A 23,550-nucleotide genomic window follows, 5' to 3' on the forward strand; every position below is an offset into this window, starting at 1 on the left:
AAAAAAAATTACTTGCGCACATCGGGATTTCAACCCGCAACCTCTGGATTGCTAACTAGGAGTGATACCCCTTAACAACACATTCCCCAAAACTATTTTCTTGTATCACAATCGGCAACAAAAAATTACACTGAAATGTTATTTTAATTTTTTCGTACTAACAAACGAGGCAAAAATGTTTATTTTTTCATTGCAAATTTTTTCATGATGGCGTGAATTTTTTATGCACAGTGTTAACATACGTATTTTTTAGCCTATCTGCTGCAGATTCTCAAAGGCCGTTGCTTTGTGTCGGGCGTTAAACCCCGGAAGAGATCCTGGTAATGCAGCCCGACTACAAAAGGCTTTTTTTTTGCATTTCACAGGACCCCAATTAGTTGTTAAGGGGCCGGGCCCTCACCACGACCATTAGCATTCCGAGCAGCCGTGATAATTTGCCGGCTAAACTGCATCCTTTAACCGGAAAACTTTACAGAACGCTGCGTTGCAAGAGACTCGCTGCGCTTTGCACATAGAGCTTTGCATACTGCACTGGTGCAGGCCAAAACGGATTAAATATGTTTTTTGATATTTTTTAAATTGTTCACACAAAGTTTTTACCGGAAATATATTTATATCTTTGAAAATTATTTTTAATTGGCAAAGATTTAAATACATGGTTTTCCAATAAGAGGTGTTATTTTGATATTCAATCGTAAAAGATCAATGGTTTCGTTGTTTGTGTGGCACTTAGCGCCGTCTTATTGAAAGTAAACGTTGTCCAGATCAATATCATCCAATTCCGGCCATAAAAAATCATTAATCATCTCTCGATAGCGCAATCCATTCACCGTAACTGTTGCTCCAGCGTCATTTTCAAAAAAGTACGGTCCAATGACTGCGTCGGACCATAAACCGCACCAAACAGTCACACGTTGAGGATAAAGAGGCTTTTCAACAATAAATCTTGGGTTTTCCGAGCCCCAGATGCGACAATTTTGCTTGTCGACGAAGCCATCGAGGTGGAAATGGGCCTCATCACTCAAGATGGTTTGCATTTGATTCACTCAAGTGAATTTTAATAATTTTAATGCATTTTTGAAGCGTGTTTCGTTCCATTTTTATCAATGGCGTAGTTTTTACTTGTCAAATGTCAAAAAATGACAACTTCAAAAGTAACATCTACCGAAATAGCGGGCTATTCAAAATAACACCTCTTATTGGAAAACCCTGTAGTTTACAATCCTAATAACTAGGGCATTGCTTACTTAGGAATACTAAGATTGTATTGTTAGTTCAAATCACGTCAAATCAAATATACTATGTTCGGCTGTCTGAGATGTTGCCTGCTTCAATAAACTCAAATTTACTTTGATTTTTACTTTCAAAATTAGAACTGATTGTGTGAAAGAATTAAAAAAAAAAAACGTACTTAAAGCATAATATTTTAACAGAAAATTATTTAAGTTATCCTTTTAAAAATTTGGATCATTATATAAGACAGCAGGACCATGATCTTGCAAAATCTGGCGGAATAAAAAGGAAGTATCCGACAAGGCCACTATCTTGAACCCGAACAAACAAATTTACAGACAGATGAAATGCCAAATGGTCGAGTTATGACAGGATTTCGCTACACATAGACAATAGGGTAATAGTTGGCAGAAATTGCTATATTAACTGCTTCCCTTAATTGATGGTAGGATTGGATCCAAGAGATGAACCTCAGTGCTAATAATGAATTTCGTTTTTTTATTTGAAAATATAAGTTGAATTATTTATTTATTTATAATCGTCTGAATGAGACGGTTATTCACTAAATTTTTAAAAAGATTACTAAGATTGTAAGGGGATTACACAGTGGTAATTGGATTAAAATTGCGGTGACATCTATCTGCACGATATGTTTGAATAGTCATACACGGAGTTCAAGCTTTATAAGGAAGCAAAAATTGAGTTTTGGCATCTCGAGAGTCAGAATAACAGAAGGGTATGTAGGTATAAGACGATGTATGAATGTGAATAAAGCAAGGACTGTGTGCCCAGATGTTTTTTCACCTTTATATGTGTCGGAAAACGACACGATTGTTAGTAAAAGTAGTCAGAGAGAGGTCTTACGTCATGTCATTGTTCTAGTAGCGTCTGTCTTTTTCGTTTTCATATAAGACGGGTGAGAAGGGAGAGGGCGATCGTCTATAACATATGTACGATCTCTCTCTGGGACTATTTCAGTTAGTTAGTTGGTTGTGGCTAGAAAAAAATCATAACTACCTACCAAATGTATCGACATGACGCCACGGAGCTAAATGCATTTGTTAAGTGCTTTACCATGTTCAAAAAGAAGATTGTACAAAAACAGTTGTAGCGGTTAGCCAGCCTCTAATGTTCCGGGAACTCCAAGCTTACCTCTGGTAGGCAGAATAGTTTTCCTCCGGATGTTCCTAAATAGTTCCCGGAACACTGTAACGCCTTTGGACAGGAATTCGAGCTTAGATATTTGATAAACGTACTGAATTTTCCGACACTTGGCTAGAGACAGATTATATTAAAAACTGGGTACCAATATTTTGGCTTCAGCCATGTTTGGTGACCAGATCTGAATATCCAGATTCTGCCCTACCTTCCTCTTCCCTATCTTCCTCTACTCTGCACTCTCTTTACCCTCACAACATAACCCAATTGGGGATTTTTTAATATTTCTATTTTTGAGACCGATAATTCGTGGTGGAATTCCATTATAATATATTATAATAAAACAAATAAAAAACTTTATTCCACTTAATTTTATTTTGACCGTAACCGGTTTCAGCTCGTCAAAGCCATCTTCAGACTGGTACACAAAATTCTTAGTCTACGGTTTATATACACAACATATGGGGGAGGGGGGAGAGGGGTAGTTTATAGGGTTTTAATCAATTTTATTTGTTACTAAGTCGTTTAAGATTGTTGAATTTCTAAATATTTGGTAATTCCAGTAAGCTAATTACCTTGGGTTTGTAGCTTATTTCAATATTTATTAGGGAAAAAACCTCACAGGTAATATGCATTATTAATGACCTAATTTTATTGTCAAATCATTATTTATGATGGGATTATATTTGCTTTTTGAAAAGATACATGTTTACATTTGAGAAATTATTATAAGAATTAAGAAAGTAGGGACTTAGCAACTGATACTAATAGCTTATTAATTACAAAGTTACTTATTGAAGGGGTACATGTTTACATTGAAATAGGGATGGTCTAACCTAACTACTTATTTTAATGTCGAAAATATTATGAAAATTACAATGGATACAAGAGCGGAGACTTGGCAAATGATTCTAATTGTTTATTCATTACAAAGTTAGGGTCTATTTTATTAATTAAGCGAGTAATTTCTAAAGATTCTAGTCTATCAAGTTTGTGGCCTTTATTGCAAGTATGGAGGACTTTAACATCTCTGTCTTTATCAAACGAGTGTTTGTTTTCTAATAAATGTGATGCTACATTTGACAATTCGCCTTTATTATTTACCCAATTTGTAAAATGCTCTTTAATACGGGTTTTGAAAGATCTCCCTGTTTGACCAACGTAATATGCTGGGCAGTTAGCGCAGTTCACTTGGTAAACGCCCGAGTTCTCGAGTTTATCTCTCTTATCTTTGTTGTTAATTAAAATTCTACCTAGAGAGTTTACATTATAAAAAGCTGTTTTGCATTTATCATTATTGGTTAATCTAGATATTTTTGTTGATATTTCACCAATATAAGGGATTTTAACCCATTGTTTATTACTATCTTTTTCATTTTTATTTTCAAGGCCTTGTGAAATGATTGTTAATGTAAGTTTTTTATCCTTTTTCTCTATTAGCCTATCAATAGTTTCGCTTTTGTATCCGTTGTTATTGGCGATAGTTTTAATAATATTTAATTCATTATTATAATTTATATAATTCAAAGGCACGTGTAAAAGTCTGTGAATGAGTGAATAAAATACTGATAATTTATGTGAAATGTGGTGTCTAGATGTATTGTGTATTATATTATCACTATATGTAGGTTTTCTATAAATTGAAAATTCTAATTTATTGTTAATGATTTCGATACCTATGTCGAGAAAGTTAATCTTATTACCCCCCATTTCCATTGTGAACTGGATTGATTTGTTAATTTTATTGATTTCTTTTAGAAAAATATCTAATTGTCTGTTTGTTCCTGTCCAGATAATCAGAATGTCATCTACATATCTACGGTAGAAGGCGACTTTATTAAACGATTTTAGTTTTTCGATGGATTCTTCGATATAATCCATGAAGAATTCAGCTAAGACCGGTGAAATCGGGCTCCCCATAGCTAACCCATTAGATTGGATGTAATAGTTATTATTAAATCTAAAGAAATTTTGTTCTATGCATGTATTTAGTAATCTTGTTATTTCGTTACGTTTTATTAAATTAATGTTTATTTTTTCCATGTAATTATTAATAATTATTTTTAATTCGTTTGTTGGTATGTTTGAGAACAAACTAACAACATCAAATGAAACTAAGGTGGCATTATTGGGAACTTTGATGTCTTTAATGAGGTCTATAAGTTGTAGGGAATTTATGAATCCGTATTTTGGTTTAAAATTAAGAGTATTTTTTATAATATTATTTCCAAATTCCTGCCTATAAATTAGCAAAATTTGGAAATAATATTATAAAAAATACTCTTAATTTTAAACCAAAATACGGATTCATAAATTCCCTACAACTTATAGACCTCATTAAAGACATCAAAGTTCCCAATAATGCCACCTTAGTTTCATTTGATGTTGTTAGTTTGTTCTCAAACATACCAACAAACGAATTAAAAATAATTATTAATAATTACATGGAAAAAATAAACATTAATTTAATAAAACGTAACGAAATAACAAGATTACTAAATACATGCATAGAACAAAATTTCTTTAGATTTAATAATAACTATTACATCCAATCTAATGGGTTAGCTATGGGGAGCCCGATTTCACCGGTCTTAGCTGAATTCTTCATGGATTATATCGAAGAATCCATCGAAAAACTAAAATCGTTTAATAAAGTCGCCTTCTACCGTAGATATGTAGATGACATTCTGATTATCTGGACAGGAACAAACAGACAATTAGATATTTTTCTAAAAGAAATCAATAAAATTAACAAATCAATCCAGTTCACAATGGAAATGGGGGGTAATAAGATTAACTTTCTCGACATAGGTATCGAAATCATTAACAATAAATTAGAATTTTCAATTTATAGAAAACCTACATATAGTGATAATATAATACACAATACATCTAGACACCACATTTCACATAAATTATCAGTATTTTATTCACTCATTCACAGACTTTTACACGTGCCTTTGAATTATATAAATTATAATAATGAATTAAATATTATTAAAACTATCGCCAATAACAACGGATACAAAAGCGAAACTATTGATAGGCTAATAGAGAAAAAGGATAAAAAACTTACATTAACAATCATTTCACAAGGCCTTGAAAATAAAAATGAAAAAGATAGTAATAAACAATGGGTTAAAATCCCTTATATTGGTGAAATATCAACAAAAATATCTAGATTAACCAATAATGATAAATGCAAAACAGCTTTTTATAATGTAAACTCTCTAGGTAGAATTTTAATTAACAACAAAGATAAGAGAGATAAACTCGAGAACTCGGGCGTTTACCAAGTGAACTGCGCTAACTGCCCAGCATATTACGTTGGTCAAACAGGGAGATCTTTCAAAACCCGTATTAAAGAGCATTTTACAAATTGGGTAAATAATAAAGGCGAATTGTCAAATGTAGCATCACATTTATTAGAAAACAAACACTCGTTTGATAAAGACAGAGATGTTAAAGTCCTCCATACTTGCAATAAAGGCCACAAACTTGATAGACTAGAATCTTTAGAAATTACTCGCTTAATTAATAAAATAGACCCTAACTTTGTAATGAATAAACAATTAGAATCATTTGCCAAGTCTCCGCTCTTGTATCCATTGTAATTTTCATAATATTTTCGACATTAAAATAAGTAGTTAGGTTAGACCATCCCTATTTCAATGTAAACATGTACCCCTTCAATAAGTAACTTTGTAATTAATAAGCTATTAGTATCAGTTGCTAAGTCCCTACTTTCTTAATTCTTATAATAATTTCTCAAATGTAAACATGTATCTTTTCAAAAAGCAAATATAATCCCATCATAAATAATGATTTGACAATAAAATTAGGTCATTAATAATGCATATTACCTGTGAGGTTTTTTCCCTAATAAATATTGAAATAAGCTACAAACCCAAGGTAATTAGCTTACTGGAATTACCAAATATTTAGAAATTCAACAATCTTAAACGACTTAGTAACAAATAAAATTGATTAAAACCCTATAAACTACCCCTCTCCCCCCTCCCCCATATGTTGTGTATATAAACCGTAGACTAAGAATTTTGTGTACCAGTCTGAAGATGGCTTTGACGAGCTGAAACCGGTTACGGTCAAAATAAAATTAAGTGGAATAAAGTTTTTTATTTGTTTTATTATAATATATTCCAATTGGGGATGTTACAGTCACACGAAATCTTCTTTATCTCTAAATAGTATAAAATAAAGTCGCTATCCGTGTTTGTCTGTTTGTGCGCTTAATTCTTCTAAACTTCGCAACGGATTTTGAGTTTTCACCATCGCTTAGAGAATTTTTTTCGAAAGGTTCATATGTATAATACATGCATAGTATATTTATAGAATTTTCCAAGTTAGACTCAAAAATTAAAATAGAATATTTGTGAAAAGAGTATGTATGAGACGATGTATGAATGTAAATGAGGCAAGAAGTGTGTGCCAAGACCGAGTTGTTTGGCGGTGCGTCCTCTCTGGCTACCCCTGCGGGGAAACGGCGTGATGGTTGGTTAGTTAGTTAGTTAGTGAACTTAGCCTGTCTCAACACAGGATAGCCTTAGTGAGACAGTTACATTAAAAAATATGTGTAAACCCTACTCTTATCGATGTGCCCATAATAAATTAAATTTACAAAATTGTAACGCACTGTGGAAACGCTTCAGAAAATTGATAAAGTAGGTACAAAAATTATTTATTAATTAATAATTCTATATTTAAAATGTGTATTTCTTTTGTTTAAATTTTTGACAGATGTTAAAAATTTTAATCGAAATTTTTTATCGTGTTTTGAACGTCAACGATCCCGTTAAAAATATTTGTTCAGTGAATACTTTCAGCATCACAAATCTTACAATTATATTATCCCCTAATTTTTCACGTTTTAGCTGCAAGGTGGGCTGGGAATAAAAATAAAACGGAACAAAATATATTTTTTGAAATATTTATTTTAATTTAATTTAATTATTTATTTCTCCTTTATTACGACTCACATACTTTTCTACATACAATATTATATAATATTATGGAAATTGCATTATAAAATGACATTTTTACGAATGAAATGATTCGGGCATGAGCCTAAAGCCGAGACAACTCAAATAAAATAAAATAAAAAATACTTTTTTCATGTTGAAATATTGCAAAGAAGGCACCATTTCTTATGTTTGCACTAAACGGCCGAGATGGAATCTCATTTTAACTTATAAAATCCTATAAGTAATCGATTCGATATACTTTTTGCAGCTTCAGAAAACAGATTTCTGTTTCAAAGTGAAGAATTTTTTATTGCGAGAAATCTCCTCAACAAAATTACTAGCGAATTTTACTGCAAACTCAACAGCAAATTTCTAATTTAAAATCGAATCTGTATGCAAATGCACCCGACAGCACCCAGCACAGAGCACACAGGAGACAGGGGGCGATGGAACGCTGGAGCCAGTATACAATGTAGTTTCAGCGAAAAATAGGAAAAAAGTGTTCGGGTCGAGGCCGCTGCAACGTCAACCTTACTTGCTTGCAGGGGTGGAGTGAGCAGGGAAGATTTTGGAATATTGCCGTTGAATTGGGCTGATTTTTCAGCCACGTATTAAGAATTCCTAACGATTTATAACATGTGTAGTTATCGTTCGTGTTCTTAAATATTAATAAATTACGACTTAATTTGGTTAGAGCGGTTTATTAAATTGCATCCAAAAATAAACGTAGAAAACACAAGCAGAACGTTTTAGAAAAGGAAAGTTCGAGATATAATTTCAAGCGCGTAACGTAGGCAAATAACTCGGTCTCAGTGTCAAGGTTGCTGTTACTGTAATGTCTAGTTCTTTCCTGCTGTCGCTTATATAGGTGAGAAACGTTCTAGAACATTCCAGTTGCTATAGTTACTTACAAATATTGCCAAACAAGCTTCTTGGCAAAGGCCGAAACTTCTAGTGTGTTCTATAATGATCGTCCGACGCAAGTAGTGGCGTACCACTACACATATTTCTCTTGAACACTATGTTTTTAAGATCCTGAAAAAAATTATCTTGTTTTATACCGTAGAGAAAAAAATCACAAAGAATGTTGCGAAAATTATTAAAAACACAATTTGTTCTGTTATTTAACGTGTTTCAGGTATGAAAAAATTCACTGTGTTTCTTTAAACGCAACTTAGGCATTTGTCGAGAGATTTTTACTCTATTTTAAATAAGTCGTGTTTTATTAAATAGTTTCACAATTTTCTCAAAGATATACACACAAAAAAGTTGTTAAGAATGTCAGAATGAGAAGATTGTACTGTAATTGGATAATCAATCTGTTGTACTTTTTTTTAAATCTCTCATTCAAACCATCTTCTTCTTTTTTAACATCTTAATGGGAGACAATTATTTGAACTTTAAAAAAAAATTAAATTTCAATTATATTATTATGAAACGTTAATCTTATGATATGTATACATTTGAGAACCGAAACGCGAAACGCGCATCTATTTGCGGTTGCTTTATTCCTTTCCCATAAGTTGAGGTTCAGTTCGGCAGTTCGGCTCGCGTATGTATACGTGGCATTACAATCATCAAAATCGTGCAATAAATCATCAAGCCAGGTCAAATATTTCTACCGAAATGTAACATACTTTGAATTACTATTTTGTTTTGTTGTAAAAATTTTTGGATGAATGGTAGCTTGGAATTTAAAATTAATTCACCTACCGACATCTGATCGAGTTGAGTTGACAATGTATTCTATCAACCGTTGGAAGCACTCACACATTTTGCTGAAATTGAATGCCACTCGATGTCTATCTGGTAAACAGAAAAATCTTATACGCATCTGAATCTTTTTCTGATTTTTCTTTAGAGAGTCGTTAATATTGTCCTCAGTGATTAAGATACCGTTCACAGTCACAGTAACCTAACAAAAATTATGTTTGTTGCAGGTTTAAATTGTGTGCTCAACCCAGAGCCGGCTGCATAAAGAGTGTTTCACAAGCGAGTATAGCTATGCTAGCGAGCATGCAGCTCGCGCTGACGCTAGCCCTGCTGGCGCTGGTGAGCGTTGCTTGGGCCGGCTCATGCCGCGAGGCCAAGCTGTGCTGCGCCGGACGCGACTCGTCCTGCGTGGTGCAGCGCGCGCCTCTCAACGCGGTCGTGGAGGACCTGGGTGATAAGCCGTGCTACTGCGACCACGCGTGTCTCAAGCTGGGTGACTGCTGCACGGACTTCAAGGACGCTTGCGGGGGTACGTTATTTTTTACTATTATTTTTTTTTAATCCTGAGAAATCAGATTTGAAGGTATTACATTTGACAAAAAAATGGCATAATCATGTGGGTGACGGACGGTCTTATGAAAACGGGAATATTCCAGTAGTCGCAATTCGCAAGAAAATCGGTGGGCCTTGAATATAGAAGGTTCCATGCGTAATACTCGCTGCTCATACTGATGGTCTCGAACGTTCTAGGTTCAATGTTAACTTCAGGTTAATTTAAACAAAAAATATTTAAGTGATAAAATATTGCAAAATAGTAACAATATTTTTTATAATTAATTATTCCTAATGAGTTTAATAAAACTTTTTTTCGGGAAAGACAACATTATATAGTTAATAGCAAATTATGTTAACATAATTATATATTAACATTATTATATACATCACACGTACACACACACACACAAACACTCACACACACCTCTCTCCTTCCCCAGCACACTAATTTAACTTAACTTAAAAATGTAACTTAACCGTAAAATGTATAATATACCTCATATGCATATATGTCAGCGACATGTCATTGGTACCAATTATTGTACTAACTTTTATAATTTTGTAACTATTGTCATCTATGTAATTATGTACTGTTTGTTTCTGCAATAAACAAAAATATATAATATAAGAATAAGAATTTAAAAAAGAGTTCCGCGAAGAGTGTATGTAGCTTTTAAAACAGGCAAGACAAACATAAATTAATTGAAAAGTATTTGATAAAACATTATGAAAAAAAGTACAAAATTTACAGAAATTCAAAGAAAGATTGCGTCACAAGTTAATAAAACTGCTGAGGAAATATCATTTTGCCATTTTTAAAATTTATTTGTTACTGGAAGTTTTAGGTTATGAGGTAATGCATTGTTTTACGTGCATGCTATGTATTGTAATGAGTTAATTCCAAATTAAGTCTTGTGAGTAGATGAAGATAAGTGTATTTGATTTTGTGTTGGTGTATGTCGGAATTAAATACTGGTTTAGTGTTGGTGTGTGAGGAGTGCTGAATTATTTGTAGGATGGCAGTTGTGATGTCTGTTTGGCATTTGGAATCGTAAAAGGAAGTATTTGTGTCTGGGAGTATAAATACAACTTTGGCATGTGTATGCCATGGTATATGATATATGGTGGGGTTACTGCCAAAAGTTGGTAACTAACAAAAACAAGTTTTGGAGTAAACTCAATTTAAAAGTTTGATCTTCATTATAAAGTGAGGGTTTTGGGAAATGGTGTTAATGTTAATTTAACAAAATTCATATTGTTGTTTTTTTAACAAACGTGCTTATATTTTTAACTGATTTTACAATTTTTTTTCATCTGAAATATTCATTAAAATATGAAATTACAAAGATTTACAAATACATAGACATACATTATTTTATATTTTTTTATTTCTTGCTAGAGAGATCCCGATGAGTTACAAAACATATTGTAGGACGAGAGGAACTTACAATACATAGGTGGGAGTTGATACAATTTTAAATTGGTATTTTGATATCAACATCATAAAACTTATGTACAATATACAAAACTAGAAAAAGTGAGGTTATGTAGAACAAACAAGAATAAACAAAAAGAAACATATGGGATATACACATAATAAATAAGCTTTAAAAAACACATGAACATTAAAATAAGATTAAATACATAAAGATTAAAATATATAAAGATTAAACATCAAAGATTAAAATACATAAAAATTAAAATAATGATTAAACAACACAAAGATTAAAATATATGATTTTTAAAATACATAAACATAAAAATATTAAAAGATTAAAATTCATAATTATTAAAGTACATAAAGATTAAAATACATAAACTCTAAAATACATAAACATTAAAATCATAGCTAACTAAAAATCCGAAAAAATTAAGCTAACTTTTGGCAGGATATATTCCTAACGGCTTTATTTTGAATAACTTGTTTCGAATGTTTGTTTCTTGGTAACGGTGTCCCAGATACTTACTAGATAACTCAGATGGGACTGGATCATAGCATCATATGTGGCATGCAGAAGAGATACAGGGAATACATCTTGAAGTTTACATAGTAAACAGGTAGTCAAGGAAATTTTGTATTTAATATATTTTAAAATTCATTTACTCGGGAAGTAATAGGAGAAGAGAAACGAGATTCTTGGAGTAATGTTCCATTCATTGATAATGTAACATTAATTTTATTTATTTTTTGCGAATTCCTGTCTATTGCATTTTCAGATTCCTGATATATCTAATAATATAAAGCAGAATATTATCGATGTAGACGGTATCCTTTGGCCTCCGTGGTCGAGGGGTAAGTCTCTCAACTAGCAATCCGAAGGTCGCGGGTTCAAGCCCCGGCATGCGCAAGCAAATTTTATTTGATGAATTTTTGTTATTTCACAATTTATTCATTAAAAATAATATATAGTAAACTTATTCAGAGTGGAAGATACTCTTAGTATCCTCAGTATCGCAATGGTGCAGACCACCATTCAACGTTGCTTGAATTAGCTATAGCCACGTTTATTGACCAGATCTGAAAAGCCAGGTATTTTCCTCTTCCCCATGTCTTTTCCCTTCCAAAAAAAAAAAATCAAAATTCAAAAAAATATTTATTGCACAAAAAGAGTACAAAGGGTACAAGTTATAGGTTACATCCTATTTCTTCTAGCTAACCCAACAAATACACATTATATCACATAACCCAACAATTAAATGTTAACAAATAAATAAAAATAAATAACAGTACATAAAAAATAAAAAAAACAGAGGTTTTTAAATCACGTAAGGTATTCATTCAAGGTGTAGTGACATTTGTTGAAAAGATTTTTTTTTAGTGTTGATTTAAATTTAAGTGTGTCGGTTATTTGTTTGATGCTACGTGGAAGGTTGTTATATATTTTAATGGCCATGTAGTGTGGTCCTTTTTGAAAAATAGTTTTGTTTGCTTTTGGGATTAATAGGTTTTCTGTGAACCTTGTAGCGTGTTTATGTGTTGAGTTTTTTTGTGGGAACTTTTCTGGAGATGATCGTACTAACAGGCATGACTCCATTATATATATGTCCGTCACTTTCAGAAGTTTAAGATTTTAAAAAATTGGTCTACATCAGTGATGGGCAAAGTACGGCCCGCGGGCCAAGTCCGGCCCGCCAGGCTAGTCAATCCGGCCCGCGACATTGTTTTGAATAACCCTACCACAATTTACCAATTGAACAAAATGTATTTTCTACGTAGATAGAATAGAATACTTAACAGTTTCCTTCTCATTGTGTTTTAAGTACGGTATTATTGCATCTAATATTAGTCTGCACACAACCTCGCGCTTTGCAGATCGGTAGCATGGCGAATGCATGGCGATGTGAAGTGCAATGCGTGTGTTGCTCGGCTAAGTTCGGGACGAATCTGGAGCTACCATTTTCGTTTCCTCTGTTGTCAAGGTCAGTGTTCAATCGTTCAATGTTCATCAGTGTAGTTCGGACAGTCACGACGCGACGCGATGATAAACTTTTAGAAGTTCAGCCACAGTTTCATCTGTCACATACGCCTTCATACTCTTCTAAAGAATAATCAATTTTTGTTACTTTTTTACCATTTTAGCATATAATGTACTCAATATTATGCATGATGTAAAAATTAAAAAATAAAGTACTTATATCAATAATAAAAAAATAAAATTATTAAATTTTTTTTCCGGCCCGCCTAGATAATTTTTTATTTTATCTGGCCCTTTCCTTAAAAAGTTTGCCCATCTCTGGTCTACATGAATCCCGGTCTACATGAACCTTCAGCCTCACAAAATACCCCAATTGGGAATGCCATAGTCTCACTGGCTCCAGACGGTTGGGAGCAGTTGGGACTTTTAAGCGATATTCAATTTTTTTTAAATGAAGAGGGAGAAAGGGAAAAATTGTAAACAGTGGCGGCTTGTGAGTGGTGGGATCCTCGAAAGTGGCGGCTTGTGACTTTTGAGCGTGATAGAGTGCTAATTTTGACAAATTCGACATTTTTGGTGTTGTATCCGAAAATGATTTTTTTTTTTGAAAATTCGGTTTTTTGTATGAAGATTTTCAGGAAATCCGAGCGGTGCACGGTCAAATTAAAATTTCCTGAAAATCTTCATACAAAAACCGAATTTTCAAAAAAAATAAAAATCATTTTCGGACATTTTTTGTAATATCAGCACTCTAGTACACCCAAAAGTCACGAGCCGCCACTGATTGTAAGGTTCTAATTATTCGTTTTTTGTGCTACATTAATAGTTAAAAATATTATTGAGCAACATGTTTTGGATCCTGGATATTGGACTCCTTCCATGGCGACACTGAGAGTTTTTTTACAATTTGACGTGATGTACCTAATTATTTGTTTTTAATAAAGATTAGGTACTGTGAAACCCGTATCAATTAGATACGTCGCATTATTTCCCCTTCAAATCGCTAACCCACTTCAGATTTGATAATATGAAGGGGGGATGCTTCGATCATCCCGAAATTTCATGCCTGACTGAACAATGATATCTACTGCATAGTTAATCGATTAGGGGTAGAATGGTCTGAGGCGACGGGTTCCCCGGGCAATATCCTAAACACACAATTACTGGATCATTCCTACCGCTGCTACTGCTCCCCTCAGAGGAGTAATAGAAATTCTCGCACGGGTAGACCATCCAGAATTTTCAACCCTTAATAATCTATATTACGTACCGTTAAATATTCATTGACATTACTAAGTGGAAATTACACTGTTTTAAGCTTAACTTCTCTTCCGTTCCTGAAATATATATTTTTACACGGAAAATAATGAGTATTGCTTATTTATTAAGAATCCCTTAAAATTATTGGTAATCTGGTTAAAATGGTGTGATTGCAATAGGCGAATCAAGAGTGGACTGTAAAAATTAATTGTGATCTTTGAAGTTGACACAACTATGGTTGGAGATGGTGATGGATTAGGGAAGGAATCCGACTTACCACTTTGATGTTCTTCAAAAATATTGATTGTTGGTTTCACTCACAGGAGATATGATTTATTTCACACGCAAGCTTTCATAACATCCAGGTTGTATAAGAAACACACTGAGGGAACCGAATGTGTTCACTGCACAGGCTTTCTATCCTGAGTTGATATCAATAAAAGGCACTGATCACAAAGAGATGTTAATCAAACAGGCTTCACCAATAAACTGGTTTGACAGTTGCGTTTATTGTTGTAAAATGTCACACATACGTGGGTGTAGTCGGATAATGACAGGTACTTGTAGGTAGAATAGGATGGGAAAAATTGCAAGGACAATTTTAAAGGAAGATAGTTGCGTCAACAATGAGATTACCATGACCATTTTATTTTTTTTATCTGAATACAACCGTCTGGAGCTAGTGAGATTGTGGCATCCCCAATTGGGTTATGTTGTGAGACAGGAAGTGGGGAGGGGAAGAAGAAAGTTAGAAATATCTGAAACCAGGGTGATACTGAGATTATCTGCAACTCTGGAACGTTTTGCAAGCATACTATATATTGTTTTGAATAGCACAAATATCTTCCACTCCTGAAAGTGCTGCAAGAATAGGGTATGGTACTTTAAATGAATACATTGTGAAATAACACAAATCCACCAAAAATAAAATTTACTTGCGCAGGCCGATATTTGCACACGCGACCTTCGAATCGCTTGTCGAGAGCCTTTCCCCTCGACCACGGAGGCTGTCAAGGCTATTTCTATACTTTGTTAATCATACTTCGGGCGAAACCGGGTAGCAAAGTCAGTGCTTCATTAAATTAGTGGTTCGTACAAAATGATTGTCATTTTATTTGAAAGTTTTAAAAACATATTTATCCAGATTTTCAAATGTAAAAAGTGTCTAAAGTAGGTAATCAATTATTTTGCTTTCGGAAGAACTCAAAGCAAGTGCATAACAAAGGCCTTTATCATACCCTTACATAACTGATCCATCTCTATTTTCTATATTAGCACACGCGTCCAAAGTTATACGTTGAATACAACATTATATTCATATTAGCAGATTTCATTCAGTACCAACTCCCGCTGAAGGAGTTTTAGGCAGTTCAGTTTGGTATATAGCGGCGCCTAAAACGAGTTGGATTGGGGGTGGATAGCAGGGCCGTATTAAGCCCGGGCAAACTGGGCAGATGTCTAGGGCGGCTAATTTTATGGGGCGGCATTTAGCCACAGTTCGAAAGACTGGTTAGTGTGATGTATGGTAATAAGTTGAATATTTAAGCGTTAGATGGCGCTAGTCATAAAGCTTACTCCAGAGTCCGACAGATGTCGCTAGATTGTAGCAATTACCTGCGGGATGTTATTGACAGGCAACAAGCTTCTCGAACCAGAGAATTACCAACCCTCGGGTAATGAACAATTTAGTTAAATCCAGACCTATTATTTATAATGTAAATAAAATCAATTATAAGAAGAACCTTTTACTTTTTAACAAAGAATTCCCAGCCCTTAAATCTGCAAAGTAAGACTGATATAACATAAGGCGCAGCCGGTAGAATCTGTGGTACTCCGTTGATTTGGAAAGGCATATTGATCAGGAGTTTATCTGTGAGTTGGAAAGAGGAGAGTGGAGGAAAAGGCCTACCCGTCGCGTTTGAGGTCACGAAATATGCTTCAGACGAGTAGAGGACCTCACTTTTGATAAGACAGATATAACAGTTAGTTTTGTTTGTGTTCCCAACCATCTGGAGCCAGTGAGACTATGATATCCCCAATTGGGGTATGTTGCGAGGCTGAAGGTGGTGTAGAGGGGAAGAAGATGGGGTTGAGGACGATGGAGAAGTACTTGGCTATTCAGACCTGATCACACAACATCGTAAAGCCATTTCAAGCAACGTTTCGATTCAAAGGATGGTCTTACACCAAGATGCTGAGAGTATCTTCCACTATGGAACGTGCCTTTATACCTCATATTATTTAAATGAATAAGTTGTAAAAAACACAAATCAATCAAATAAAATTTACATGCATACGCCGGGATTCGTGACCTTCGGCTTACCTCTCATCCTCGTATGCAATCAAGTTACCACGGTCCGCATAAAATTATGCAAATAAAATAAATATACATATTAGCTCCACACACTCCGCTGTGTGAATGGTCTTTTTAGGGAAGAAAAGAGAGGTAGTTCTGGGAAGGAAAATGCACGAGGGGTTGGTAGGAATCTGGGGTCAGTGCGTCAGGGAGTGACGGACGTATGAATCCATCCCTGGAGAGGTAAAAACGTTTCTCTTGGGATCTGCCTGTCACGCAGTTGATGTAAAATGCATCCGCCGCTAGGACCCGGATAAACCTCATCACTTTAACCATGAATGCAATAGTTAAAATATTTTTAGGCATAATAAAAAAAAACGTGTAAGTTGTTTCCATATTATGGCCAAAAGGTGGAATATCTTGCTACAACTGTTCTGAATACTCTGAACAATCGATTTCCGTTAAATTGTTTTGGTCATTTGTGCAATCAATATCTCTGGAAAAAATTCAGACCTATAAGCAAGGCGATAGTAGATAAATCCTCTTGTCACATATGTTTTCCATGTTCGATCCTCTCGCCTAATTAAATTGGTTAATGTGCTGCTTATTGTAGCACTCCTGCAATATTCTTCTACTGGAATTAAGTAAAAAAAAAATTAATTATGTGAAAGAGGACAAAATATGTATCTATCCCTAGCTATCCCCTGGAAACTACATTTTAAACACATGGACTCGAACAAGAATAAAAAAATCCTTTATTTTTATATGATTTTAAAGGGTAAAGGGTAGGGTTTTTTACCTTTTACAACCATATAAAAATAAAGGATTAAAAAAATTACTTAATTTCAGTAGAAGAATATTGCAGAAGTGCTACAATAAGAAATTTCATAAGTTTTGCTTATTTTTATAACTGCCTTAATTATTTGGTTTAATTATTTGCTGACATAATGCTTTGGCAGTTTAGCGGGTATTGTATTGAAGAATAAAAAATAAGAATAAATTACATAATTTCAACACAGTCTCCTTTATTTACTTACATAATTTGTCACTTAAAATTGTAAAATGGGGGCCTCAGCACGAGTAAAGCACCCAGTGACAATCACATTACCAAGTAATATATATATATTTTTAATTAATTTTACCACACTTTAAACAGGGCGTCAATCAAATTCCGTACTAAAAATCCACCCGTCCTTGATGATGATTTTGCCCAATAGCGAGTCAGAAATTAATCCGAAATGTGCGTTATGAATTATGAAAATAAAAAGTTCATAAAAACGTACAAGTAACGCTTCAGCGGTAAATAGTGCAAACGTGCAATCCTTGGGAAGCTACTCGCTATCCAAACGCCAAACATTATTTGTACCACTTTTTTCCGTGATTATCGTGTTTTCATTATTATTAAAAATAAGCCACACGAAGCACTCTTTTCAGGGTGAAATGCCTAAAACCAAAAAAAAAAAAAAAATAAGCCAAACATCTTTTTATACAAAAAGTGAACAGTTTTCTGCATACATAATTATTCTCTTACTTATTACTATTTTTCGTAACCTTCGATATCATATTCATTAACCATATATGTTGTAAAGAATCACCTTTTTGGGTATTTCCCCAATCTATGAATACCATTAAAAATGCGTGGAAGATTTAAAAAAAAATTCTGTAATTCTGATTGTGCTGAAAATGTTTAATTTTAATATTTTTATTCAAGATTATTGATTTGAACATAAAAACCGCCAACGTCTGGTAAGACGGCTGTCACCAACGTTGCCTGGCGTGACGTCAACGCTTAATAAAATTGCTTTTCGCGTCTGTCTGTTTGTGCGCTTAGTTCTCCTAAACTACGCACTGGATTTCAATAGGATTTTCAATATCATTTAGAAAATTTCTCCCGCAAGGTTTACATATATAATACGTGCATATTGTATTTATAGAAAGCAGAGAAAAGTCGATGTTTTATAATAGAGTCGAAAAAAATATTTTTTGCAATAATAATGCAAGTCCGCAACACGGTATTACCGAATCCAACGGACTACCATCAAATTTCCTGGAAATCTAAAACCAAACCAATCAAAATTTTACAATCTCTTCGACTGCATTGCTATTAATACTGGATATGGATACATTCTATTCGCTATTGTGTGTGATGGGAGTTACTCGAGTTGTAGCTGATGTTACTGATTTGATAAGCAGATTGCCTTTAGAAATCGCATCTATTATCTTCAGAAAACTTGATGACAATTCCTTGCTTTCGGCATCCAAGGTTGACCCCGTGTGGTCTTCAGTCATCAAGGGAGATAAAGTTCTAAGGACCCGACTTCGGAGATATGTGCGTTCGTCAAGGATCTGTGATCCTCTCAATCTTCGACGTTTCAATACCGAAGAGCATTTGGCCAAGAAAACTTCCAAGTCGATGTTTGTTGCTGGCGCTACATTTGGTTTCAGCGCTGTGAAAACTTTTGGGCCCGGGGCCAGTAGACTTCTGAAACGTAAGATGGTTGATGATTGTTCCATCATTATTCAAAAGAAGAAAATGATGAGATTTTAAATTGTTTGTTGATGCTTGTATAGTATGAATATGTTTAACTGGTTTAATAAAAAATCTTGTAAATAACAAAACTATTTTTTTATTATACATTTTTTTTATTATATTATATGTTTGAGCAGGATTAAGAGAATGGATTGAATTGAATAATAATATCTATTTTAAATGAAAAGTGTTACTTTATTTAGTCTTTACATGAGCTTAATTAAATGCTGTTCGCGAGCGCGCGATTCGATTCAGAATGATTCACATCAATGCACGAGCATTGCCGAGGATTACCGAATCGCGCTCGACCCACACACTTGCACAGTTTCTACCTAACCGTGCATCCACACATTCGCCTACAGAAACATGCAGAACTCAGTTCGCCTTAATACTACCGCCGTTCGAGTGTTTCTCATTTCTCGTTACCATATTTAGCTTATAGCATAGATCCTGGAACCGGTCTCGCGGCAGCGCCTTCGTAAATATATCTGCTCTCTGATTTGCAGATGGAACATATTTAACTACAATTTCTTTATCATTCACTTTCTCGCGGATAAAATGGAAGTGTATGTCTATATGCTTCGTTCTTTTGTGAAATACTGGATTTCTGACTAATTGAATTGCACTTTGGTTGTCAACGTAAAGCGTTGTTTCTTCATTACATGGACATCCGATGTCCGATAACAGCTTTCTGATCCAGACTACTTCCCGAGCTGCTGCCGATGCAGCTACGTACTCGGCTTCCGTTGTACTTAGCGTCACCAGTCTTTGACGCTGTGACGACCACGTTACGGCCCCGTTCGCGAGACAGAAAACGTATCCTGTTGTCGACCTTCGCGTTTCTACATCCCCGGCGTAGTCAGCATCCGAGAAACCTATCAATTTTGGTTCACTACCACCGCTTTGATATTCAATACCATAATCAGTTGTGCCTTTTAGATATGCAAATATTCTCTTTACTGCTTGCCAATGCGATGAATTGTGCTCGTTCAAATACTTGCTTACTGCATTTACTGCGAACGCGATGTCTGGCCTCGATACAGCCGCTAGGAAAACCAGAGACCCTACTGCTTCGCGATACGGTACATTTTTAGTTTTATTGTTTTCCACAACTGGAATCAGTGCTGCGTGCGGATCCGCTGGCACGCACACTGTTTTCGCATCCGCCATTCCGAATTTTTCAATTATTTTCTGCGTGTACGCGCTCTGATGAATCATCAGTTTACCTCTCTCTCTATCCCTTTTTATTTGTAAGCCGACAAAAATATTCGAGTCCTCGACTGTTATTTTAAATGTTTCGCTTAGTCGTTGAATAATTTCCTTAAGGGTCTCTATATTGTTCGAGGCTACTAGCCCATCATCGACGAATAGCGCCAGATATACTTTGTTGTTTTTAATCCTTCCAGTAAATACACATTTGTCTGCTTCGCATTCTACGAAGTTGAATTCTTTCAAAAACTTGTTGAATCGTTGATTCCAACATCTTGGGGCTTGTTTGAGCCCGTAGAGAGCCCTCTCGAGCTTGCATGCGACGTTCCTTTTGTCTTCTTTCAGCTTCAGTCCTTCCGGAACTTTCATGAAAATTGTTTCTTCTAGTTTGCCATACAGGAATGCAGTTTGAACGTCAAATTGCATTACTTCAAGATTTTCCGCGGCTATCGTTGCCAGCAAAATTCTCAGCGAGTCATATCTCACCACTGGGGAAAACGTTTCCTTGAAGTCAATCCCCTCTCTTTGCAAGAAGCCCCTTGCGCACAATCGAGCCTTGAAACGATGTGACTTCCCGTCGACATCCGTCTTTACCCGAAACACCCATTTCGAGTCAATTAGTCTCATCTCCGGCGTTTTCTTCACGAGTTCCCACGTACGATTTTCTTCATGTGCTTTAAATTCGAATTTAATAGCACCCGCCCACTGCGCAGCTTCAGTGCTATTCGTCGCTTCTTCGTACGTTAATGGGACTATGTACTCCGCCACATTTGCATTGTGTTGATACCTTCTAGGAGTTTTAATCAGTGCTCGATCTCGCAGGATTCTTCGATCTTCACAGTCTTGATCGTCCTCTTGTTCGTTTTGGTCGTTTTCCTCGTGTTGATACCTTCTAGGAGTTTTAATCAGTGCTCGATCTCGCAGGATTCTTCGATCTTCACAGTCTTGATCGTCCTCTTGTTCGTTTTGGTCGTTTTCTTCGTTGTTGATCACATTGTCGTTCACGTTCTCGTTCTCTCGTGCCTCGTTCTCTCGTTCCTCGGGTCGTGAAAGAATTGTTTCGTATTCCTCCTCCTTCTCGTTTTCTTTCGCCACTGGCGCCCCGATTTTTTCGTTGAACACAACATTTCGAACCACACTGACCTTTTTCTTTTCAGGATCATACACCCGGTAATTCGTCGATTCTTCCGTATATCCGACGAATATCTTTTTGCTCGCTCGTGCATCGAATTTTCGTGTGAATTGTTTGGGAGTGTGCACATACGCGTCTGATCCAAAGATTCGAAGATGTTTCAGATTCGGAGCTTTTCCAATCCACGCTTCGTACGGCGTTACTGCACCACTTGTCCACACTGTTCGGTTGAGAACGTATACGGCACAATTCACTGCTTCCGCCCAAAGGGTTAATGGAAGATTCTTCGCGATTATCATTGTACGAGCACTTTCAACAATCGTCCGATTGTCGCGTTCAGCTTTGCCATTTTGCTCCGGATTGTATGGCGCTGTTGTCTCTCGCTTTATTCCGCATTCTTCGAGGTATTTATCCATCTGGTCATTGCAAAATTCTCGGCCATTGTCGGAGCGAAGAGTTTTCATTTTTCTTCCGAACTTATTTTCGATCATTTTTTCGAAGATCTTGAATTTTTCGTACACCTCGGATTTCGTTTTTATGAAGTACACGTGTCTGTAGCCGGTAGCTTCATCTTTAAATGTCAAAAAATACCTCGATCCTCCGACAGAATTCGTTGACATCGGCCCACAGACATCTGAATGCATTTTCTCGCCTGGCTTTATTTTCTTATTTCGCTCCAGTTTCTTGTTGAAGGGCAGCCTGTGCGATTTCCCAAATTGGCACGGTTCACAGAAGACGTCACTTTTGTCTGAAAATGTTACTCCACTCACGAGCCCCTTTTCTGCTAATTCACGAATCGCTCGTTTCCCGACGTGTCCCAATCGCTCGTGCCACACAGTTAAATTTGTCGTAGCTACGTTAGCTTCTTCTGTGCTTCCTTGTTTCGTGACCTTGAAGAACATGCGATACACGTCATTGTTTTGTTTCATTCCCGTCCCGAGCACTTCACCGTCGCGATCCACAATAACCCGATTATTTTCGAAACGCACTCCGAGTCCCTTCTTTGTACATACTCCGACGGAGAATAAGTTTTTTCTCAATTTCGGAACGTGTAGCACTTTTTCAATTCTCGCATCTTGCCACACTCCATCGATCAATTTTTTAATTCGCACCGTGCCTTCACCAGCGACGTCGCATATCTGATTGTCACCAAGCGATACTGTAGCGCCCGTGTTATCCGGCTTGTAGTCAGTCAGCCAGTCACGTCGGTAGGTTAGATGTTTCGATGCGCCGCTGTCGATCAGCCAGACCTCGCTTTGATCGATCGCCATTACGCCACTCTCCGTCCACGGTATAAGCGCGCTATTTTTCATGCCCGACGCGATCGAGCTGCCTGTCTCTCCTACAAACGCGCAATCACTTGATGTTTCGCCGTCGTCACGTGGCTTCCGCTTATTCCGACACTGACTCGCAATATGTCCCATGCCTTGGCATTTATAACACTGCACTTTCTTCATGTCCTTTTCAGCACTTTTTGTTCCTCGCCCACGACGATTTTTGGCTATTGCAGCCAGCGCTTCCGACGCTTCTTCTTCTTCGCCGCTGAGCCTCGTGTCCTCTCTTATTAGCCGTTCCTGGAGATTATCAAGAGTTTGTCGCGCAGGGTCTACGCTGTCCCACGCCACCTGCAGCGTGCTAAACTTTTTGGTGAGACTCGCGAGTATTTTTGCCATTATCGTAGCGTCTGATACATTCTCACCGACGTCCTTCAGTTGACTCGCCATATTCATCACCCTGGCCACATGCTGAACCGCAGTGTCTGCTTCGCTCATCCGATAAGCGTGAAATCTTTGTAGCAGACCCAGCTTGTTTGACGCGGTTTTCTGCTCGTGAATGAGACACAATTTGTCCCACATCTCTTTCGCAGAGATGCACGACAACACACACACTTGTTGAGCCTCGTCAAGATTTGACAGAATTATGAATTTTGCCGTTGCGTCATCTTTCACGTTTTTCTTCAGCGCGGCCGCATGTCCATCGCCAGCAGCAGGCTTCTCTCTCGTGCCATCGACGACATCGAGAACATCGTTCATCACAAATAGTGCACTCACTTGAGCTTTCCAGCC

General features: G+C 36.0%; 1 protein-coding gene across 1 annotated transcript in view; it reads left to right on the forward strand.

Annotated features, from left to right (window-relative positions):
* Positions 1-9,377: 9,377 nt before the first annotated feature.
* vex (somatomedin B and thrombospondin type 1 domain containing protein vexed) overlaps positions 9,378-23,550 on the forward strand; it is a 457,064-nt gene continuing 442,891 nt past the window's right edge. Inside the window, exon 1 of the mRNA XM_089645413.1 lies at positions 9,378-9,615. Coding sequence (XP_089501539.1) covers positions 9,378-9,615 — 238 coding nt within the window. The remainder of the gene's footprint in view (positions 9,616-23,550) is intronic.

The sequence above is a fragment of the Hesperophylax consimilis genome, chromosome 22 (genome assembly GCF_061612785.1).
Source record: "Hesperophylax consimilis isolate HC1 chromosome 22, BYU_Hcon_1.0, whole genome shotgun sequence".
Lineage (NCBI taxonomy): Eukaryota > Metazoa > Arthropoda > Insecta > Trichoptera > Limnephilidae > Hesperophylax > Hesperophylax consimilis.